General features: G+C 40.9%; 1 protein-coding gene and 1 pseudogene across 4 annotated transcripts in view; both read left to right on the top strand.

The window, feature by feature from the left end:
• The window catches only part of LOC112533198 (E3 SUMO-protein ligase RanBP2-like), a 21,380-nt gene extending 4,089 nt beyond the window's left edge, over positions 1-17,291 (top strand). The window contains exons 5-25 of one of the 4 annotated variants that reach the window (XM_040706655.2): positions 342-572; positions 953-1,098; positions 1,864-2,056; positions 2,651-2,741; positions 3,421-3,630; positions 4,766-4,944; positions 5,034-5,209; positions 5,521-5,644; positions 6,021-6,182; positions 6,564-6,701; positions 6,788-6,934; positions 7,434-7,613; positions 7,697-7,780; positions 8,272-8,410; positions 8,581-8,678; positions 9,193-9,625; positions 10,631-10,720; positions 11,577-12,020; positions 12,695-12,879; positions 14,727-14,987; positions 17,184-17,291. In XM_040706655.2, coding sequence (XP_040562589.1) covers positions 342-572; positions 953-1,098; positions 1,864-2,056; positions 2,651-2,741; positions 3,421-3,630; positions 4,766-4,944; positions 5,034-5,209; positions 5,521-5,644; positions 6,021-6,182; positions 6,564-6,701; positions 6,788-6,934; positions 7,434-7,613; positions 7,697-7,780; positions 8,272-8,410; positions 8,581-8,678; positions 9,193-9,625; positions 10,631-10,720; positions 11,577-12,020; positions 12,695-12,879; positions 14,727-14,828 — 3,552 coding nt within the window. In that variant the 3' untranslated portion in view covers positions 14,829-14,987; positions 17,184-17,291. Of the gene's footprint in view, positions 1-341; positions 573-952; positions 1,099-1,863; positions 2,057-2,650; positions 2,742-3,420; positions 3,631-4,765; positions 4,945-5,033; positions 5,210-5,520; positions 5,645-6,020; positions 6,183-6,563; positions 6,702-6,787; positions 6,935-7,433; positions 7,614-7,696; positions 7,781-8,271; positions 8,411-8,580; positions 8,679-9,192; positions 9,626-10,630; positions 10,721-11,576; positions 12,021-12,691; positions 12,984-14,726; positions 15,000-17,183 lie in introns of those variants that run through there. The other 3 variants (XM_040706654.2, XM_025154084.3, XM_040706656.2) reach the window with 3 other exon arrangements.
• Positions 16,108-20,040, top strand: LOC101747894 (annotated as a pseudogene).

Below are 20,040 nucleotides of genomic sequence, written 5' to 3'. Positions count from 1 at the left end.
GCTTTGGGTTTTTTTGTGTGGCGTTTGGTTGGTGTTTTGGTGTGGTTATTTATTTATTTGTTTGTTTATTTAGACAAACTGTTCTGTATCAAGGTCTACCGTCTTTGAACCAAATGGCTTGACAGTCTTAACTTATTGCCTACAAGATGCGAACTCTGAAGTTTTTTTTTTGTTTTTTCTCTTCTAAAATACTTGTCAAGTTCTCTGTAGCACCTAGCAGCTTTTCAGTGTAGTTTGGGTAACAGTCTGTAGTGGCAGTGAGAAAAGAGTCAGGTAATGTGGTTGCTGTAAAGTCTCTCATGGAGGATGAAATTTTAACGTGTTGCCTTCATATTTGATAGGAGCAGTTACTGGAGCGTAAAGGTGAAGCTGGATGGAATCAGCTCTTGGATATGATTCGAACAGAACTCTGTGCGAAACCAGACGATCTCTACCTTAACATCAGACTGGTTGCTCTCTACCGTTCAAATAATAAATTAAGAGACGCTGTGCTTCATTGTCAGGAGGTGGAGAAGAAAATACCTGTAGACTCAAGCTTGGAATGGTGTTCATGTGTCATAAGGACATTTGAGGTATTTAATCATATTTTGATTCTGTCATAATCTCCCACGTCCTTGAAACTGGTGTTATTCTCTTAGTATTGTTACGAAGGCAGCTTATTCTCAAGTGGCTTAACTCCTTCAACTGTAATGTCTGCTGAAACCAATTATTTACTTGGGATTTTCTTAAACCTTTTGGAGTCGTCTAGTTTCTAGCTGAAGTACTAAGTTAGATATAGCAGCTCTGTCAGGGAGGGAATTGCTCAGGCGAACAGTTCCTGGAACTTTGCTGCTGAAGAGTATGTTAATATCTCACCTGGGAAACTGAATTATGTAGCAGCATGTTCTGGAGAAGCTCCTGCCTTCGTAGAAGGATGGTGGTTCCTTATTCTCTGATGAACTTTATTCTTCAGGAGTACCTTGAATCAGTACAAGACTTGGAGTCTGATAGAAATAATTGGAGAGCTATCAAGAAAGATCATCTGCTGGCCTATTCTAGCTTGGTGAAAATGACACTTGCTTCTAGAGATGTTCAAGAAAGCAGAGGGGCACTTGAAAGGTATTGTTTTAACTTTTCTGTTTAAAAAAAAAAAGGAAAAAAAAAAGAAATGGAATATTTTTTCTGGGTTATGGAACTTGTAGCAGGCATCATTTTCAGTGAGTAGCCATTTTGTGGATGGGGGAGGAGTTCCTCTGTACTAACGGCAAAGAAGAAGTCTTACTAGGCTCGATCCCCAAGCTGTGTGTCTGTCTGAGCTACAAGCCTCAGAGAAGACTCGGTGGTACTCTGTACCAGTTACCTTCTTTCACTTCAGCATGAGAATGTAGTTCTCGACTTCAGGCAGTTTACATTTCACAGACACTTGTGGGTCAGGTTTGTCCTGGTCAAGTTAATACAACACATACTGAAATAACTAAGAATTTTAGGCGTCTAGTATAAATAGGTGATAGGAAGCCACCTGCATTCTCCTTGGGGGAAGACTGATAGGACCAGCTAATCCAGCTGACTTCAAGGTGTGTTGCCTGTGCCACAGCTGGAGTAATACAAAACAATGTTTGTAGCCATGTAATTGAAGATTTGTGTTCCTTTATTTCCATTGCTTTCTCTTTCATACTGAGTTCTGTTGATTTCACTTCAGTAAACAGAGTTCAGAGCTCTGGGAGCTCGAGGCTGCTCTCTTGTGCAACTCAGGTTTAAGCAACAGAGATGGCAGTAGCAGTTGAATGATGAAGTTACTTAATTCACAGCTAAATAACGTTGACCTGAAGCACGTGATAGCTTTTACCAGGACTTTGTTGAAAACTAATCTTTTCTACATTCTAGTTTTGATCGTGTGCTTCACTCTGTGAAACTGTGTGTGAATGGACCTGACGAGCTGTCTCGTGCCTTCCTTGAAATGAAAGGACACTTCTACATGCATGCTGGCACTTTCCTGCTGAAAATGGCCCAGAACAGTGAGGCACAATGGAGAGATGCATGTGAACTTGCAGCCTTGTGTTATTTGAAAAGTTTCCATGTAAGTCACCGTTGAGTTTGTGCCTGTAGTTGTTGCAGTTCTTGAACACTCTCACTGTACACACACTGAACACCTGTTCTCCAGAAATGAACTCGTGTTTCTATGGCTGTCTCCTCACCAAACCTTACTCTTTCTCTATTCAAGAGATTTCAACTGGTGTGAAGAAAATATATCATCAACTGTGTTTCACTTGTCAGAAGTAAAATGACTCTTAAAGGCTAATGAGTGGATTTCCTAAAGGCTATTCCCTTTCCTGCAATGCAGCTAAAATAACTAATATTAAGGTGGTTGGTATGGGAGGGAGGGGAATGATCTGAGTAGCTCTCACATACTTATTGCAGAAACAGCAGAGCTTGCTCAAGCTTAATTCTTTGCTTTATGAAAGAAAGTCACGTTTTCCTTTTTGCACAACTGCTTGCCTTGAAAACATCACTTTATCTCGTGTTATCTTAAAGCTATTTGCAATTGTTCAATTACTCACCTCGTGTCCCTTTCAGGAAAGAAGCAAGCTTGTTTCCTAACTTTACAGACTAAATTAATTGATTTGCTTTTTGTTGTGAAGAAGCTGTAACGATTCTTTTCTTTCTTCACCAGATTCCTAAACCAAAGTCAAAACTAGTAAAAGGAGATGGTACTGGACAAGATCTATTGGAAATGTTGGCCTGTGACCGAAAAAGCCAGTCTGGTAATAAAAACCAATAGTTAGAAATGTTCCGTCGTTCCGTTTTAATCTTCCCTGAGCAGTCTTTTCTGTATTTTGGCTGCATATGAAATGCAAAACAGCAGTTTGACCCTGACATGTAATGGGCGTTTTCTTTTTCTTTCCAGGACATTAAGATAGAATTTAACTTTTAGTGTCTCCTAGTCTGCTGGTTTCTGCCTACTAACATCCTATTTGTAAGCATTGCTAGTCCCAAGCGTAAAAGAAAATACTGCTCTTTTCCTGTCGTTTTTGTTCTCTTCTTTGTTCCAACAAGTTTGCTGCCTTTTTTTTTTTTTTTTTTTAAACTGAGGCAGTCCTTTTCAGTCTTCACTATCCTACGGGCTGTAGGTGAAAACAAAGAAACATTCATCCTGAGTAGATGAGACTGACAGCTACTGATAATTGAAGACAATTGCAGTGCCCTTCTAGTAAAAATACATAGTACTCCTGGAGAACTGGATTTAAAAATGCCTTGGGACTGCTGTCAGCCCATATGCTAAAACACTGACTTAATTATAGGGAGAGTGCAGCTCAAAAATTTGTAAATATCATAAGGGGAAATCTTGATTCCCAGCCTAAAGTAGCAAGAACAACCCACTGCATCGAATTTTGTTGTCCTTGATTAAGTTGAGTGTCCTTATGTGACGTTCCATTTTTCTAGGTCATATGTTGCTGAACTTAAGCCACAGCAAGGAGGACTTCTTGAAGAATATTGTGGAAAATTTTGCAAACAAAAGTGGTTTATTTACACTGTTTGAAAGCCTCTTTGGGAGTGGAGCTTCTAAAGAGAGATCTTTCCTCAGCACGGATGATATAGGAGATGTCAGTACACAGGCACCAGTGCAAGAGGAACTGAGTGAATATGATATTGGTAAGAGATGTTACTTAAACTCAACGTGACCGTGACTCTGTATTAGAGGTTCTTGTACAAATGCTTCATTTGCAACAAAAGACAAGTGTCTGTAATAGCTGCTCATTGTTACCCTAATCAGAGAGTGATTAGCAAGAAGTTTCACTTTCAACGGTAGCTGAGAGGCAGTATCATCATGCCAGGTTCTGAAGGATTTCTCGCATGCTTCCTGCTTCCACGCTGTTGTCTTCTGGTCTGTTCCGATTCACTTCCAGTTGAAGCTGCCTTTTTAGCTGTTTGTGTTTGTATGCTAGTAAGTGCTAATAGGAAGGCACGTACTTATTTATGTGTAATCTGTGAGTACAGGTTACAGGCATTTAAAAAATGAAACAATTCCAGGATGAGTTGTGAACTCATGATATCTTTCCATTTTTAAGCTTAACTTGATGATGAAGGCTGGCTTTGAGTGTGAGTGTAACAAGAGTAGAATACTAGTAGTCTTCTGCTTAGCTGTTAGTGGTCAAAAACATGTAGACTATTCAATCTAAAACAGCCAATCAGTGCAAAGCAATAAGGCTTACGGCCCTTTCTCTTTTTAAATATAACTGTATTTTATATGTAAAATGCAAGTTTATATATGTGTGTGTGTGTGTGTATATATATATAAAATATATAAAATAAAAATTTTACATATAAAATAAAAGTTTCAGAGAGCCTCTCTGTATAATTTTGTTCGTAATGTTTTAAAATACATAATACAAAATATAAAAAACTGGTTTGTGCTTATTGCTCATAGGCTAAAGATTTTCTCTGTTATAGTATGATGTTATCTGCATTTTTTTGCTTGGATAAAAAAGGGAAAGTATTAATATACTTTGGTTGTGCACTTACATGAAATAGATCTTGCTTCTTCAGAAGTTATTTGTATAATATAAACAGGTGCAGAAAAGACCTGAAGAATGCTACATCTTACTCTTGGTTCCAGCTTGTTAGATGGAGGCAAACAGGTGGGAAGAGGTTGCTGGGGAAGTCCTTTGATGGGAGAGATATTCAGAGCTCCTTACTTCTCTTGTCCTGAAAGCCAGCTTTGATCAAATACAGGTCTTCCTAACTAGGATGCGGATCCTAGCATCTTACAACCTTTGTTTTTGCATAGGTGCTGTTCGAATGCACAGTGGGAGTCTCCAGCACCTTGTATGGCTTGGCTTGCAGTGGAATTCTATGTCAGTGTTATTCCCACTGCGTAAATTATTAGAGCGACTTTTCCACCTGCCCCAGGAGACATCAAAACTTGAAACAGATGCTCCCGACTCCATTTGCTTGTTGGACCTTGAAGTAAGTAAACTTTCCAAGTTTGTGAATGCATTTAAATGCAGTTTTTTTGGTACCTAACACCTTCTGTTTATTTATCTTTACAAAACCAGGTTTTTTTACTTGGGATGGTGTTCACTGGCAACTTAGAATTGCAGGAGAAGTTGAATACTCGCTGTGGCACGCATCAGCCTCCTTTCTTACCATTGCTGCTGTGCAAACAGTACTGTACTGAGAAGCAAAGATCCTGGTGGGATGCTGTTTGTACTCTTATGCAGAAAAAAACAATGTAAGGCTTCTTCAGTTTGGAAATCTTTGAACCAAACTTCTAGATGGCTGCTGAATTGATTCCCATAGGTTGTGTAAAGCCAGTTCCTTTTGCTTGACGTACTTTGAACATTAAAGGTTTGTTGCTGTAGGGGCGTGAGATGCTGAAGAACTTTCTAAAACCGGGCTTTTCTGATACTGTATTTCTAAAGAAGAGCTAGCTTAGGATTAAACTGCTTGTTCTATTCATCAAATAAATGACATGTGAACACTGTGAAAAAGGTGGTGAAAAAGAAGGTATGCTAATTGAGGAATGTTTCTTCTGATATTCAGACCGGACTCAGTAACAAAACTGCGGCTTCTTGTTCAGCATGGATTAAGTACTCTGCGAGCCCTGGAGAAACACGGCCTTCAGCCTGCCTTAATTATACACTGGGCAAGAAGCCTGCAAAAAACAGTAAGTTAAGATTGTTTGTAAATAAGTACCGTCTGTTTTTCTCTAATTTTGCAAACTTAAGGGACTAAATAAAATCAGAGGAGAATGTAGTATTGAGACCTGCTGCTAATTTTGACAGGATGACTAGAGCAACTAACTTCCCTGACAAGTTCTCCCTCCCTTCCTACTCTCTTAACAGCACAGGTAAAAGTAATGTTATTTTCTACCTGTGTGTTACTTTCTGTGACTCTATGGAGAGACCTCCTGAGATCCATCACAAGCGTCAGAGAAAAATTCTTGAAACTTCTCAAGAAAGCGACTGTATCAGAGAAGAAAAAGCTTGGATAACATTTCATTTGAATTTTCTGAGATAGTTTTGATGTCTCTTCTCCAACAGGGCATTAGCCTTAATTCCTTCTGTGACCAGAAACAATACATTGGAAGAAGTGTCTACTACTGGAAGAAGACTTTGCTTAGTTTGAAAACTATCAAAAAGCACAAAAGTATTCCTAAACCTACTGATCCTCTCTTCAAACATTTCCGTAGTGTGGACATTCAGGTACAGATCGATTATTCAAAGATCAGAGTAAGAGGGGTTGTGTGTCACAAGCTTACATACGAATTGGTTGGTTTCTTTTGTTTGGTTGGTTTTGTGTGTTGATGTTTTTCTTTTTGTCACTGTACAACTGAAAGGTGTTATTGCTGTAAGACTGCTATTGCTGAGCTTTGGTAGTATCTTTCTATTGAACTTTTCTTAGTTTTAAAACTATGATTGGAAGACACTGAACTCCCTTAGTACCAGCTTTCTTGAAAAGCTGTTTTCCTGTAACACAGGAAAACTAGGGGTATTAACCTCCTCCTCTGTGATGTTTACAGTCACTACCTGTTCCAAGTATCCACATGTGTGTGATGTGTGACTTGTCTTTTGCTTTGGTTGTAGGTCTTTCAGGTTGCAGCCTATGAAGAAGAGGCGCACATAGCATTTGCAACGTTGGATGCGGTTGAGGGCAAAACTGATGATGCTTTATTAGCGTTTGAAGCTATTAAGAACGTGGTTTCGTACTGGAATCTTGCCATTGTAAGTTTATAAATTGCATTAACTCAGAATGCTTTTCTCTTACTTGCATTCCGACCGATTCTTATTATCAAAATACTGTTGCTTAGCTGTGCCAACGAAAGGCAAAGGAGATTGAGAATGATGCTATGTTGCCAGAACAACGAGAAGAGCACAAAACCTATCTTCTTAAAAGAAAGCATTACTTGATGAAGGTCATTGATGAAAGCTCCTGTGATCCTTCAGTAGCCAACAAAGTAAGTAATTCCTGCTTAACAGCTTGTTTGGAGAGGTGGAGTGGTTTAGCTTACTGTTGCAGAATGAAACAATTTGCTTTCAAATCAGACTTTAAAACGGACTTTGCTTTGTGGCAAGTTAAACTTGTTCCCTCAACCAAATAACTTGCTTTACTCCAGTAGGCTGATAGGTCCTGGGAAGCTTCTGTGAAGGTACCGGATTATGAAATGTTTTTGACTGTCTGTAGATGACAGCTTTTGTGTAAACAAATGGCTTTTGCTCTCTGTCTTCTTAGTGAGGTTGATAGTTCGCAAATAGAATTGATGCTTGTGTGAATTGTCCTCTTACATTAATTTTAACAGATGTAAGGCTTTCCTGGGGGGAATACAACAACAAAAAAAACCCACCTAGAATTTCTGTAAAGAAAGCCTTGTGAACTGTTCAGCTGTAGATCAGAACACAGTCTGTTGGTCTGAGGAAGAATTGGATTCATGTTTTGCGTTTCAAATAAATTTCTAGCTGCCGGTATCTGTTAAAACGGTAACGGAAATGCTGAATGCAGTGATCCAAGAGCTTGGAGAGAATGAGGAAGAGGAAAGTCTTGCCTCCAGAAATATCTCACAGGCTGCAGGTCTAGAAGTGAAATATTCAACTCCATCACCGAAGAGGTTATCTTTCTCACCAGCTAATAACTACAAGGTATATGAGCTGGTTACTCTTCTAGAGAAGTGTTACGTTTGTATAAAAACTGGAAGTTCAGTGAGCTTTTTTTTTCTTCCCAGTTTTCTCCTGAAACTCTTCCTCAGTGGGCAGAAGATCAGAAGTCCTTACTTCAAATGCTGAGTCAGCAAGTGGAAGCTTTGAAGGTAAACAACTTTTGTCACTATATATTTGATGCAGAACACTTGATCTTTTTGTTCTGGTGGTAAGTGCTTTGTGACCCTAGCGTTGAACTAAGCTTCACTTACTAGACTGCCACTTAACTCAGTGAAGATAAATGCTATAAACATCTGCTTAAATGGAGTGCAAGCGTAAAACTTTGTTGCCTACAAACTCTGATTTGGTACTCAGTTATAGGAGGTAATCCTAAGGATTGTGTGTGCAGGAAGTTCTGCTTTCTTCAGCTTAGCTATTGTCCTCTTGCTTCTGGGTTTTTTATTTCTAGCTTCAGGGCTCAGTCTCAGTTTTGTACAGCGTGGGCAGATCATGGATTATTGCAGCCGTTAACTTTTTTTTTTTCCCCTCAGTCCTTGAATGCACTTTTAAATAGCAAAGGAGTGTGGATCGTTCTTAGGTTTTCTTCAAATATCTGTGTAATACCTTTATATTCTCTTAATTGAAACGCTCTCTTTAATAGAATGAAATACAAGAAATGAAACGTAATAGATCCGGTGTAAGTATATCATCTCATGGGTGGCCTGGTGAAAGCTATGGAACAGATACTGTGTCTGCTGGTTATGAGAGAGCACAAAACCTTCATGAAGTCCCTGTAACAGGTAAGTCGATGTTGAATTTTTAATTAAACACTTAGCTAAACGGAGTAAGACTTGTTAAATCCTTTTGGCAGTGTTCTGAGATGAATGAGTGAAACTGGTTCCTGGGGAAAGTTCATTCAAGTCAGTAACAACAATTGGATATAAACTCTTTCCTGGGTGTTCCTTTTCAGTTGCTACCTCTGGCCCATCTGTTGACTATAGCCAGTCACCTGCTTACAACTCGCATCAAGTTCTAAGAACTGCCGCGACCAATGTAACATCAACAAAGGTGAGGACAAATGTATCCGCTCAAGCCGTTCCTGCTGATTTATTGAAAACGACTGGTTTTGATTCTGTGTGTAGTTGGATATAACTGTAGTTCCCTAGATAGCATTTGCTAAACTTGAAATCTGCTGGAGACAGGCAGAAAGATCCATTATCAGCTAATCTTTGGGATACAGGGTTTGGGGGAAAAAGCCAGCAAAGCACGTTCTTAAGGTGCTAACATACATCCTCTGCTCTGTGTCTGTGTTGTTCTTTTCCCCAGGGTAGTGTGGAGACTTGGTGGTTTTGACTTTTTTTAATACTAAAGAGAAATGAGTCAATTCATCTTAAGCTTCTCTCCAGTCTGTGTTTTCAGATACCATTCCAGATTTGAACATACGTTTTTACTTTAAACTGATGAGAGGTGAAATCTAATTTTAAGTTACACCTTGTTATGAAGAGTACACGTTGTGTGGGCTTTAGCGCCCTAAGGCCTTTTTCTCCTTTTTCACAATGAAGTAATCATGTTTTTTCTTTAGGCACCTGTCTGTGGCATGAAGGGACTTGCACCTCAGCAACATATATATGTTTCTCAACAACCGATCCACACGCCACCTCTACAAAGCACTTCAGCTGGTGTGTTTCCTCAAGACATCAATGTGCCCAGTGAATCTGATAGCAGAGGCAGTTTTACGCCAACTGCCTTCACCACATTTTCATTTCGAAAGGGAGCCATACTAAGCTCTTCCTTCGGTGAGTTTGAACAGTCTCCCTTGCAGAAGAATCAGTGGGAGCATAAAATATGTTCAGTTGGGAACAAAGCAACTGCAAAGAACGGTGTCTCCTGCCAAAGCCCAAATCCAGATATGTGGGAAACACGTGACATCCCTGTAACTGAATCTGCTGCAAGTTTGAAAGCAAGTGGCAGTGCTGCACAGGACAAATCAGGATCCATCTTTGCTACAAAGGAAGGTCAGTGGGACTGTACCATCTGTTTAGTAAGACGTGAATCTACTGCCACAAAATGTGTTGCCTGCCAGAATCCAAGCAAGACTTATTCAGAAGTATCTCTTGAATGATTTTTTTCATTAAACATGAAGGGAAAAGACAAGCATTTACATCTCAGAATCTTGCAGATGCTGAAACTAAGCCTACAGAGGAAAGATGCAACTTCAGCGTGGGTGCCTCCAGCCAAATTGAAATTTGGTGCACCCAGTGAATCTGATAGCAAAGGCAGTTCTATGTCAACTGCCTTTACCACAGTTGCAGAATCATTTAAGCAGACTTGGGATGAAGCAAAGCAAGCCCATCAGAAAGGCACCGTGATAATGCCTCATGTTTCTCATACTCCAGCAGCTGGAGTTAGCTTTATCTGTGTGTGTGTAAGGTTCTGAGAAAACCTATTAAATGCTCTCTAGGTTTCCATCCTCAGCATTCAGATTTGTTGTTCAGGAAGCTTATTGTACATCCACTTTGGATGTAGGCTCAGAAGAGCTGTTGAGATCTAAAATGACCCCACAGGGTTACTTTGTAGGACTGCTGTTGAGGAGGCTGAAGCAGTTAACTTCTAATTGAAGGGAGTCAATCAGCTGGGACAGAAAGGCAGGGAAGGGAATATTGAGAAGCAGTGTTCAAATTGAACTGGTACTTAGAGCTTTGGAATACTGCTTTTTCTCTAGTACTGCTCCCGTTGCTTTTACGCTCCTGGAAGGAAGTAGTGGGAGCAGGAAAATGAGCGTTCCTCGGGAAGCCAGTAGTACTCAGGTTCCTGTCTGAAGCTTCGGGTTCCACTTGGACTGCATTGTGCCATCGAGCTGGCAAAGAATTTCTCGTAGAAAGAAAACTGAGCTTTAAATTTGTGATGTGCACAAGCCTTGTGTGCTTGAGCAGGCTTGTGAGTCTGAAGGGCTTAACCAACTTAGCCTTGTCTGTCCCTGGGAGATACCTGAGAACTCACGCTTGTTTCCTGTGTTTAAGGTGAAGACTCTGAAACAGCAGTTAAGAAACGTAGCGGAAGACTGTCTCCCAGCAATGAAGAAGAAGAAGAAGAAAGGGAGGTGTGGCAAGGTATGTCTGAAAACACAACGGCTACTTTCTTAGATGCTGCAGATGAATCTTTCGGTCTGGAGGATGCTTAGGCTCTGAGGTTAAGTTGCTATTTCCTGGGGTGGATAGTGCTAGAAACACCGATGCGCACTGTAGAGAGCCTCCAGACAAGCACATCAAACTGCTTTCGTACCCTCAGGCTTCTGCCTCTCTTTTGACTGTGTGGAGCTGAGCTTTGCAAGATGCTTTGAAAGACTGGGGCATGGAAAAACTGTCTGCCGCTGTGAACGTTTGCTGCTTCTGCAGATGGTTGACTTGCATTGGAAGAGTTAGTACGTGTATTTTTTTTTTAAAAAAAGTACGCTGTTTGAAAAATACAGCTCCGGGGTTTTGATAGTTAAAGGCACAAGTGCGGAAGAGTGAATGTGCTTGCTTACGGTTACTTTGGCTGTGCCTCGAGTATCAGCGTTTGATAACTGAATCTGGATAGGTCTATAAATGAGGTTTGCTTTCTTAGGATGTGAGTTTTTGTGCACTAAAAAAAGGCGGCACGTGCTGAGCTACCAGCAGTGGAAGTAAGTGTCAGAGGAAGCTAGTAGCTGTAGGGGCAGTTGCAAGACTGGTAGACAGGTAGTAAAACTCCATGCCAACCACAGAACAGCAGCAGATAGGAATATGCGGCCAGCAAAAGGATCTGACAGAGCATGGGTGTGGACCGCATGCAATTTTGCAGACAGGGGAAGGAAAGTAGAGCTGCTAGCTGTGCGGTTCAAACGGCAGGATGTTGCGGGCTCGTTTAAGCAAACCTGTGATGAAGCAAAGCAAGCCCATGAGACAGGCACCTTGATAACGCCTCGTGTTTCTCGTACGAATACAGCCAGAGCATCTCCTTGTGGCAAGGACGCAGTAGCTGGACTGGAAGGAACTGGCAGGGTGGCAGCAGACCTCAGCCGTGGTGACGCTGCTTCTGATGCTGCTGCAGAAGCTTCGGAGCTGTGGAGCACCTCTGAAACGCCACGAAAACCAGTGGTTTCCCCCGCAAAGTTTGTATTCCAGTGTGAATCCATCAAGAGTGTTTTCGGCAGTGAAAAGACCTTCCCCTTTGGAAATACTTCCGCCCCCAGTTCCCTCTTTGGATTTGGCTTTCATCCCCCAAGAAAAAGCACAGCATCCCAGAAAGCAGAGGAGGAAAAGCCAGGAGCAGCTGAACCACGCAAAAGCTGCGGTGCGCCTCAGAAGCCTTTGGAGAGCAAGGCATCCCAGCTGGCTCCTGCAGCACAAGATGGGCCCTCCAACTTCTCCTTTAAAATTCTGGAAAAGGGTGAGTGTTAATTGAACTAGCAGCTGATTCAAGCGTGCACCTCATTGGTCAGTCGTTTATCAATGCCAGTCGCTGTATTACTTCTGTCTTAATAACATGGAGTTTCTTTCAGTTGTAATGCACGCGTGGGAATCTTCACATTGTAGACTTTCAAGTGGGGTGAATCTGAAGTTGTTGGTATTTGCACGTAAGAATACTTGTGCAGGATCTTGTCTGTCCCTGGGAGATACCTGAGAACTCCCAAAGGAGTTTATATATATATATATATATATATTATATTTAATATTATAGATCTATAGGTCTATAAATGAGGTTTGCTTTCTTAGGATGTGAGTTTTTGTGTACTAAAAAAAAGGTGGCACGTGCTGAGCTACCTGCAATGGAAGTAAGTGTCAAAGGAAGCTAGTAGCTGTAGTGCCTTTTCCTGGATTGAAGACTTCATTATTGCGTGGTGGTTTTTTGATAGCAACAGAAAAGCTGTGTATTACAAATTTACAGTTCCTTAGTTACCCTGATTGAGTCACTTTTAAAATAATGGTGCTATTTAAATTTAAAAGTAAATTAAAAATGTTCTGAGTATCCTTAGGTTACTTTATAGCGTCTGTGCCAAAATTGATCACAGTATTAAACTGTCTTATCAGCTGTTTTCCACTAATTTTTTTTCTTTGCTGTAGGCTCCTCAGTCACACATAAATTGGAGAGAGAATGTGTTACTGCTTGGGAAAATAAACCGTCTGAGGAGAAGGCTGGAGGAGCAACTATGCAGGTCCCTTCTTCATCTGTCTGTGGCATTAGTAGTAACGTGGAGGATGCTGATCCAACAGGCTCTCAGAAAGAAGTTAAAACTCAAAGAAAGAAAGTACGAGTCAAGTCTTTACGTAAATTTAGGCAATAAAGTTGCAGTATTATTCTTAGACTATTTTCATTTAGTGAGAAATAAAATATCCATCAGATTAAAAACTACTTGACTTGTTTGGCTGTGTCTCAAGTCTGTTCTGGCACTGGAACTCAGGGACTGATGTTAAGTTTCTCAGGGAGAGAAAGGAAACAGCTTTACCTCCTAAAGCAGAAACAGCTTTAGCTGTTAGAATTCCTCCTAGCAGGCATGTAAGCGTTAATTGTTTTCAGAGCAATTTCCAAGGGAAATAGTGCTTGTTGTGGAATCGCACTGCTTCAAAGGTACTTCAGTTTCAGTAATTCAGTTTCTCTTCAAGTTGAACTTGAGTGTGTGTTAAGAGTAATGCAGAATGTCTGAAACCTTCCAACAAAACTTCTTGTTATTTTTTTTCCCAGTTGTTCACTCCCCTTAATCCCTGTTAGTTAGCTGTTCTGAAACATCAGTTGCACTATAGGAAAGTTGGAGTCTGAGAACTTGATATCATGATTTTTCTGTACTGCTGTTGTAATTAAATGAAGAAATTGATAACATTGGAGGGAGGGGAGAGGGGAAACGTGGCTTTTTTGGAGGGAGTGGTTATTCTTGGTGTCCAGACTGAATGTGGTTTGAATATTAGGCTCTCCTGGCTCCTTTGCTTACTGTTTTATTGTTACTGACTTAGTCTCTACAACTGAGAAAGGATTGCATGCTCCATCAGCCAGTGAAGCAACCGTGCTGTTTGCTGCAACAGTCAGCTGCAGTGAAGAAGCAGATTCCACAGAAACTGCTCACGTATCACAGAATTTACCAGGAGGTGATGATAGAGCTTTTTAGGAAGTAGAAGAACTTCAAGCTGAAGTAAAGTTTAGTTTATCTTGAAGTAGCCTTATGTAACGTTGTAAGGCTTAACACAGTTGTTTGTGTCTGGTTTTCGTATTTAACCTTAGTGTGCCTAATAAGATGAGAAGCTTGCAATGACTATAATCTTTTAGTTCGGCTTCCTGTAGAGAATAGAACTTAACTGCAGGTTAGTATAATGATTAAACAAGACTGATAGAGCACAAATAAACAGGATGTGGTGTCCTTGAATTGGAACAGCTAATCTGATGAAGTCTGCCAAATGTCGTCTTCCTCTTTCTTCAATATCTTGTCTGCCTTTCGTCATCACATGATTAACAGATGAGTTCTTTGGCTTTCTTTCTTGCCTTACCTGCTCTTTTTCTCCTTCAGTGTTACTTCTCCCACCAGAAGTGCTTGTCTGTCACACATTTCTCCAGTTCTTCCAAGTTCTCTTTAGCTTTGGAAGGTGTGTTAACTGAAGGATGTTAACAACCAGTAATATGCACACACAAAGTGAGGAGGATATGCAGCTGTGAGGACTCTGTTTATTATTTTCAGTTGATGCTTACTCTGATCAAATGCCACTATTAAATTATTGAACAATCTCTAAAAGGGTAACGCCTGGAATGCTTAACAGTGCTGTGTTATCACTTAGCACATCATTCAGCAGACCTGAAATTTTTCTGGGAAATAGGCCGGAACACTTGATAGCTTAAAAAACAAGCGACTCCCTGTGCAGCGTGGGGATGTAGCGTTACATTGCTAAAATGAATTTCAAACGCTGGAATTTGTTGGGCCCTTCTATTTTGAAAAGGCAGGGCTTTTCATTCACTTCACTGCATGATGAGTGTCTGTAGAGCTGTGGGTACAAAACCACCGAAGAAAGAAAAACATTGAATAATTTGGCATTATGTGATGTCAGAATTGTAACCATGCTATTGGTGACAACAGCTTCTGGGGAAGTCACTTAGTACTGTGCTGTGATTTAGGTGGTGGTAAAGTCTGGAGGAGAAGAGGAAGAAATTCTCTTCAAAGAGAGGGCAGAACTTTACAGGTGGGACAGAGATGCTACTCAGTGGAAGGAGCACTAAGGTTCCTCATCCATACACAGAAGAAGTGTTGCAAGATCCTTATGAGAAGGGACCAAGTTCTGAAAGTGTGTGCAAACCATGTCATCACCAAAGAAGTGAACTTAGTGCCCTCTGATGCATCAAACAGTGTTTGAATTCGGACAGCTCTAGATGATGCTGGTGAGTTGGTTGAGTGGTTTTTACAGTTCTTTTCAGTATCTTCTGCAGCTTGTTTGGCTTGGTTTTGCCCTGGGAATTGTACAGAACAAAAGCTACTAATCTCTGGCTCCAGTGAGTAAAGCTAAGGAAATCTCTTCTTGGATTTGTTTTCAGATGGTGAAGTGAAAGTAGAACAATTTGCAGTCAGATTTGAAGTTCAAGAACTGGCTAATTCTTTCAAGAGGAGGTTGGAAGAATGCCAGCAAAGCTTGTCAGAGCTACAGAAGACCGCCTCTCTCTGGTGGCGGAGCTGTCAAAGGATATTGTGTATTTTAATGTTTCTGCCAGTGATGAACCTTTAGGACGCATAACCGTGGAGCTGTTTGCAAATGTTGTCCCTCGAACAGCTGAAATTTCAGGGCCCTGTGCACAGGGGAGAAAGGCTTTGGATTCCAGAATACCACATTTCACAGAATAGTTAGCGACTTTGTTTGTCAGGTATGCTTAATGTGAAGTCTTTGCATTGAGAGAATAAATGCATCTTGGCTGCAGCACTCCGTGGATCCTGCCTGGAACTGGGCTTTTCCAGTTTTCGAATTTAGTGAGAGTAGCCAGAATCAACAGGGCTATTGTCAGCAGTGATGTCTCATGCTTTCCCAACACTTCTAGAGACCATCCAGTTCTATTCTAGAAAAGCTATGACTTCCCAGGAATGCCACAGACTTGTGTGCTAGACTTCATTTCATTCATATCTGTCATCTGCCTGGTTGCTTCTCTTTGACAGCTGTTGGATTTGTAGGCTCTTTGGAGCCAGGATTCAACCTTTTGCAGCACTGGGAAGCTGAGTTCCTTACATATTTTAGGCAGGGTTTGCACTGCTCAGGGGCCTTGGCTGCAACGTGTATGCAGAGACCAACTTGTGTGTTTGGCACGGCTGTGCAGTAGAGAATATGAAATGGTAGTTTTCTCACTTTTCCAGTGCCACACAGGACAGGAGTCTGTGGTAGATCAGGAATTGGTGCGCGTGTTGGATTCACTGTTAGCAAGTGCATTCTCCTCCTGTATCTTTGTACTTGGACTCCAGGAGTTTTCTTGTAGTAGGGTCAAGGCCACCCAAACTCAGTTCTGTTGTGCTTTGAGTATGGAGCCCTTCCAAGGCTTGATTATAGACTTAAGGGAGTAGAAGCCAACACTGTGTGAATGACAATTCAAAAGTGTCCTTTTCTAGAAGAAGAAGAGAGAGGCAAAAATGATGACATAATTGTAGTGATTCAGTTGCAGGCTTCTCTTAACTTGGAGTAGCATGATATTTTACATCCTGTTACTGTGTTTCCTACAGATGAGTTCGTTATTGGTTGTGTTATTAAAGCTGTGAACAACAGTTGGCATCCAGAATGCTTCTGCTGTGATATCTGCTGACAAGCATTGGCAGATATTGGATTTGTCAAGAATGTTGGCAGGTGGGTCTTCACCCTTCCTTCCGTCATTGATGATGGTGAAGACGCAATGAAATTTGGGAGGGATTTGGAGGCTATGGTTCCTAAAGCTTTCCTGCTGAGATGGGGTAACTGAAGTGTCTTTTATGAGAACAAGGTCTAAGAATGGATATCTTAAAATATGCACATAAAATGTTAACTAGTTGTCTACTTCGAGACCAGATTTGTTGTCAAGCGTGTGTTTTGTACCTGGTGATGTTTCAGGATCAGTAGGATACACTGTGATAGATGCTTAGAAACAAATCAGATGCAGAAGTATTGTCATTTCTAAATATATTTTTCTTTCCCAGCATGGGTTCCCAATTTGAGTCCAGATTATCACCCCATTCATTAATAAATGCTCTCCCTTCAGTGGGATCCTGCACGGATTTTCTTTTTAAGTAGACTATGTAGCTATTGATTTCTTATTTTTAATGTGATGCATATAGTTATTTACAGAATTAGGTTTTGTCATTCAGCTTCCAGTCTAAGTTTTTAAGAGTTTGAGAGTAAAGCGTGAAATTGAAAGGAATTGAACAAACGATACTTCTCTGGTGATAGAAAATAAAATAATAGGCCTTTTTCTGAACTTGGCTTGCCTACCAAAGAAATAGTTTTAAAGCCTTTATTCTCCTCCAAAGAAGAATTGATAGAAATGAGTTTCTATTAGATGCTGGATTCATATTTTTTTACTATAGTAACAGGTGCCAGTACTTACCTATTGTCTTTTATGTTGTTTCAGACATCTCTGCCATCCTTGCCGTAGCAGGGAAAAAGCCAGAGGCCTGGAAAAGTACATTTGCCCAAAGTGCCATGCCATTATTGACAAACAACCTCTCATTTTCAAAAATGATCCTTATCACCGTGATCATTTCAACTGTGCAAACTGCAGGTAACTTGAGTTCCACAAAACAAAACAGGAGAATGCTGGTTTTATTTGCTTCACCCATTTCCATTTTAAAGTGGAAACCAGTGCTTTACAACAGGCAAAAGGAACAGGGAAGTAATTGTTCCCCTGTACTCAGTGGTGAGTACACTGGTGTACACTGGTGAGGCCGCACCTCGAGTACTGTGTCCAGTTTTGGGCCCCTCACAGCAAGAAAGAGATTGAGGCCCTGGAGTGTGTTCAGAGAAGGGCAACAAAGCTGGTGAGGGGTCTGGAGCACAGGCCTTATGAGGAGCGGCTGAAGGCGCTGGTATTTTTCAGCCTGGAGAAGAGGAGGCTCGGGGAGACCTTTTTGCTCTCTATAACTACCTGAAGGGAGGTTGTAGTGAGCTGGGGGTCAGCCTCTTCTCTCGGGTGACTAGTGATAGGACTAGAGGGAATGGCTTCAAGCTGCACCAGGGGAGGGTCAGGCTGAATGTCAGGAAATACTACTTCTCTGAAAGGGTGGTCAGGCACTGGAATGAGCTGCCTATGGAGATGGTGGAGTCACCGACCCTGGAGGTGTTCAAGGAACGTTTGGACATTGTGTTGAGGGTCACAGTTTAATGAGAACTATTGGTGATGGGTGGATGGTTGGACTGGGTGATCCTGTGGGTCTTTTCCAATCTTGGTAATTCTGATTCTATGGAAGGGATGAGTTCTGAGTGCCTCGCTACTGGATATGTGTCCAGTTACGTCTCTTGGAGTGGTAGAGTTGGACCTTCTATTCAAACAACAGGTAATCTGTTGGGGAGTTATGAAAGACTGTAATTTGCAGCACAGGGTGGTACTTAAGGAAATAGGGAATCTGGGCACAAACTTGCTTGTGGCAACAAAATCATTGACGTTATTTTCCTGTTATGAAGGGTAGAAAGGTGGTTGTCTTCAGCTGCTTCAGTCACCATCTTGCCTAGGTTCTTTCTATTTAGTTGAGTTGCCCAGAGTATGTTTTTCTCTTAAGCTTTCCCTCACCTCGTTTTGTCAGCTTCTGCAGCTGCAGAATGCGCAGCTGTGTGTTTCTACGTTCCCCACTGATGCATGGATCGGGGGCATTGTAGGATATAACACACAGGATTAGTTGTTTGTTTTTTGGTACAAAGGAGGCTATCGTTTCAGTTTCGTAGCAGAGGCTGATTTGAAAAACAACCTGTAGTACTGTATCAGTGTTAGTGTCAATTTCTCTTTTTCTTTCTCTGATGTTTGATATTGTCAGGAAAATGCAGAGGACTGCGTTTTCCTTTCAGTTCCGTTTCTGTAAATCTAAAAGAAAGTGGTGCTAAGAGAGCCAGAATATAAGGCAGGCAGGACTACAGCTTTCTAACCTGTTTGAGAAAAGTTCAGTAGCTATTTTCAGAGAGATTTGATGCATCCTGCTTAGTAGGCTTTCCTCAGTTTACTGTGGAATCCATCAGTCTTGTTTAAAAAATAATCATATTGAACTGTCATGTTTGATACTGCTAAGTACATTACTGTAGTATAAATGCAGTTCCTAAAACAAGTGCTAAAAATTAAATGATCTCTAGAGAGGTCATTTCGAGGTGAAATTGTTCAGTTTCTTTATTCATGCTCTCAATTAATGAATTTTGGAACAGGAAGGAACCTCCTGCTGATGCTCATGAGCTGAAGGAAGAATTATGTTGCTTACCCTGCCATGACAAAATGGGCGTCCCCGTCTGCGGAACATGTAGAGGACCAATTGAAGGACGTGTGGTGAATGGTATGGGCAAACAGTGGCACGTGGAGGTAAACATCAGGTGACACATTGTCTTTCACAAATGTAAACATTAATGTAGTTAACTGGAATATCGCTGAGCAGCTTCCATGAAAGGATTAGAAAAGTATGCAGCGGTGATCAGCAAGTGCATCTCCTAATCCCATTTTCAACCTTCACGTGTCTGATCTTCCACTGAGAAAAGACCTCTGCCTGCGGAGCTAAAATCAGTAGTCCAAGGAAGCATTGCAGGGTCCTTGTAGAAGAGAATGTCACCAAGTGAGAAGCAGGATATATGGAAAGGCAGTAAAGTTCTGTGACAAACATAGTGATAGCGGGCATTATAATGTTCCTATGGCTTCCACAGTTACTTAGCACGTAGTTATCTCTAAAGCAGTTTAAGCAACAGTTCATATTTCAAGTCCATGTGCAAGATTCGGTTCTTTATCTTCCATTTAAGTTAGAAAGATAAGCAGTTTAGTTCTTTTGTTGTGAAATTCTCCTCCAGCATGTGCTTTCTTCACAAGATGTAATGGTGGTGACAATTATTTGAGCTCACATCGTTCTGTCGTTAATGACATATCAGAATCACTTCAGTGCATTTTTTTTTCTTCTTTGTAACTTTTGGGTTGAAATGCTAAAGACAGCAAAAGAAGCGTTATTTTAGTGATCTGAAAGCACAAAACGATTGTTGTAATTCTTATTTTCAAGATGGCGCAGCAAGCTCAGTAGGCTTTGGTCATGTTCAGTATAGGGATTGTTTGTTTGCTTTCTAGAAAAAAGAATACCATTATTTAGAAGTAATCCAAAAACAATTCATAATTTTCTTCATAGCATTTTGTTTGTGCAAAATGTGAAAAGCCATTCCTGGGTCATCGTCATTGTGAGAGACAAGGCAGGGCATGTTGTGAAACCCACTACAATCAGGTAAGGTTGCATGTTTTTGAAAATTGTAATTTTTAA

Source organism: Gallus gallus, chromosome 10 (assembly GCF_016699485.2).
Source record: "Gallus gallus isolate bGalGal1 chromosome 10, bGalGal1.mat.broiler.GRCg7b, whole genome shotgun sequence".
Classification (NCBI taxonomy): domain Eukaryota; kingdom Metazoa; phylum Chordata; class Aves; order Galliformes; family Phasianidae; genus Gallus; species Gallus gallus.
Note: the sequence above shows the minus strand (reverse complement) of the source record. Positions and strands in the feature narration are given on the sequence as shown.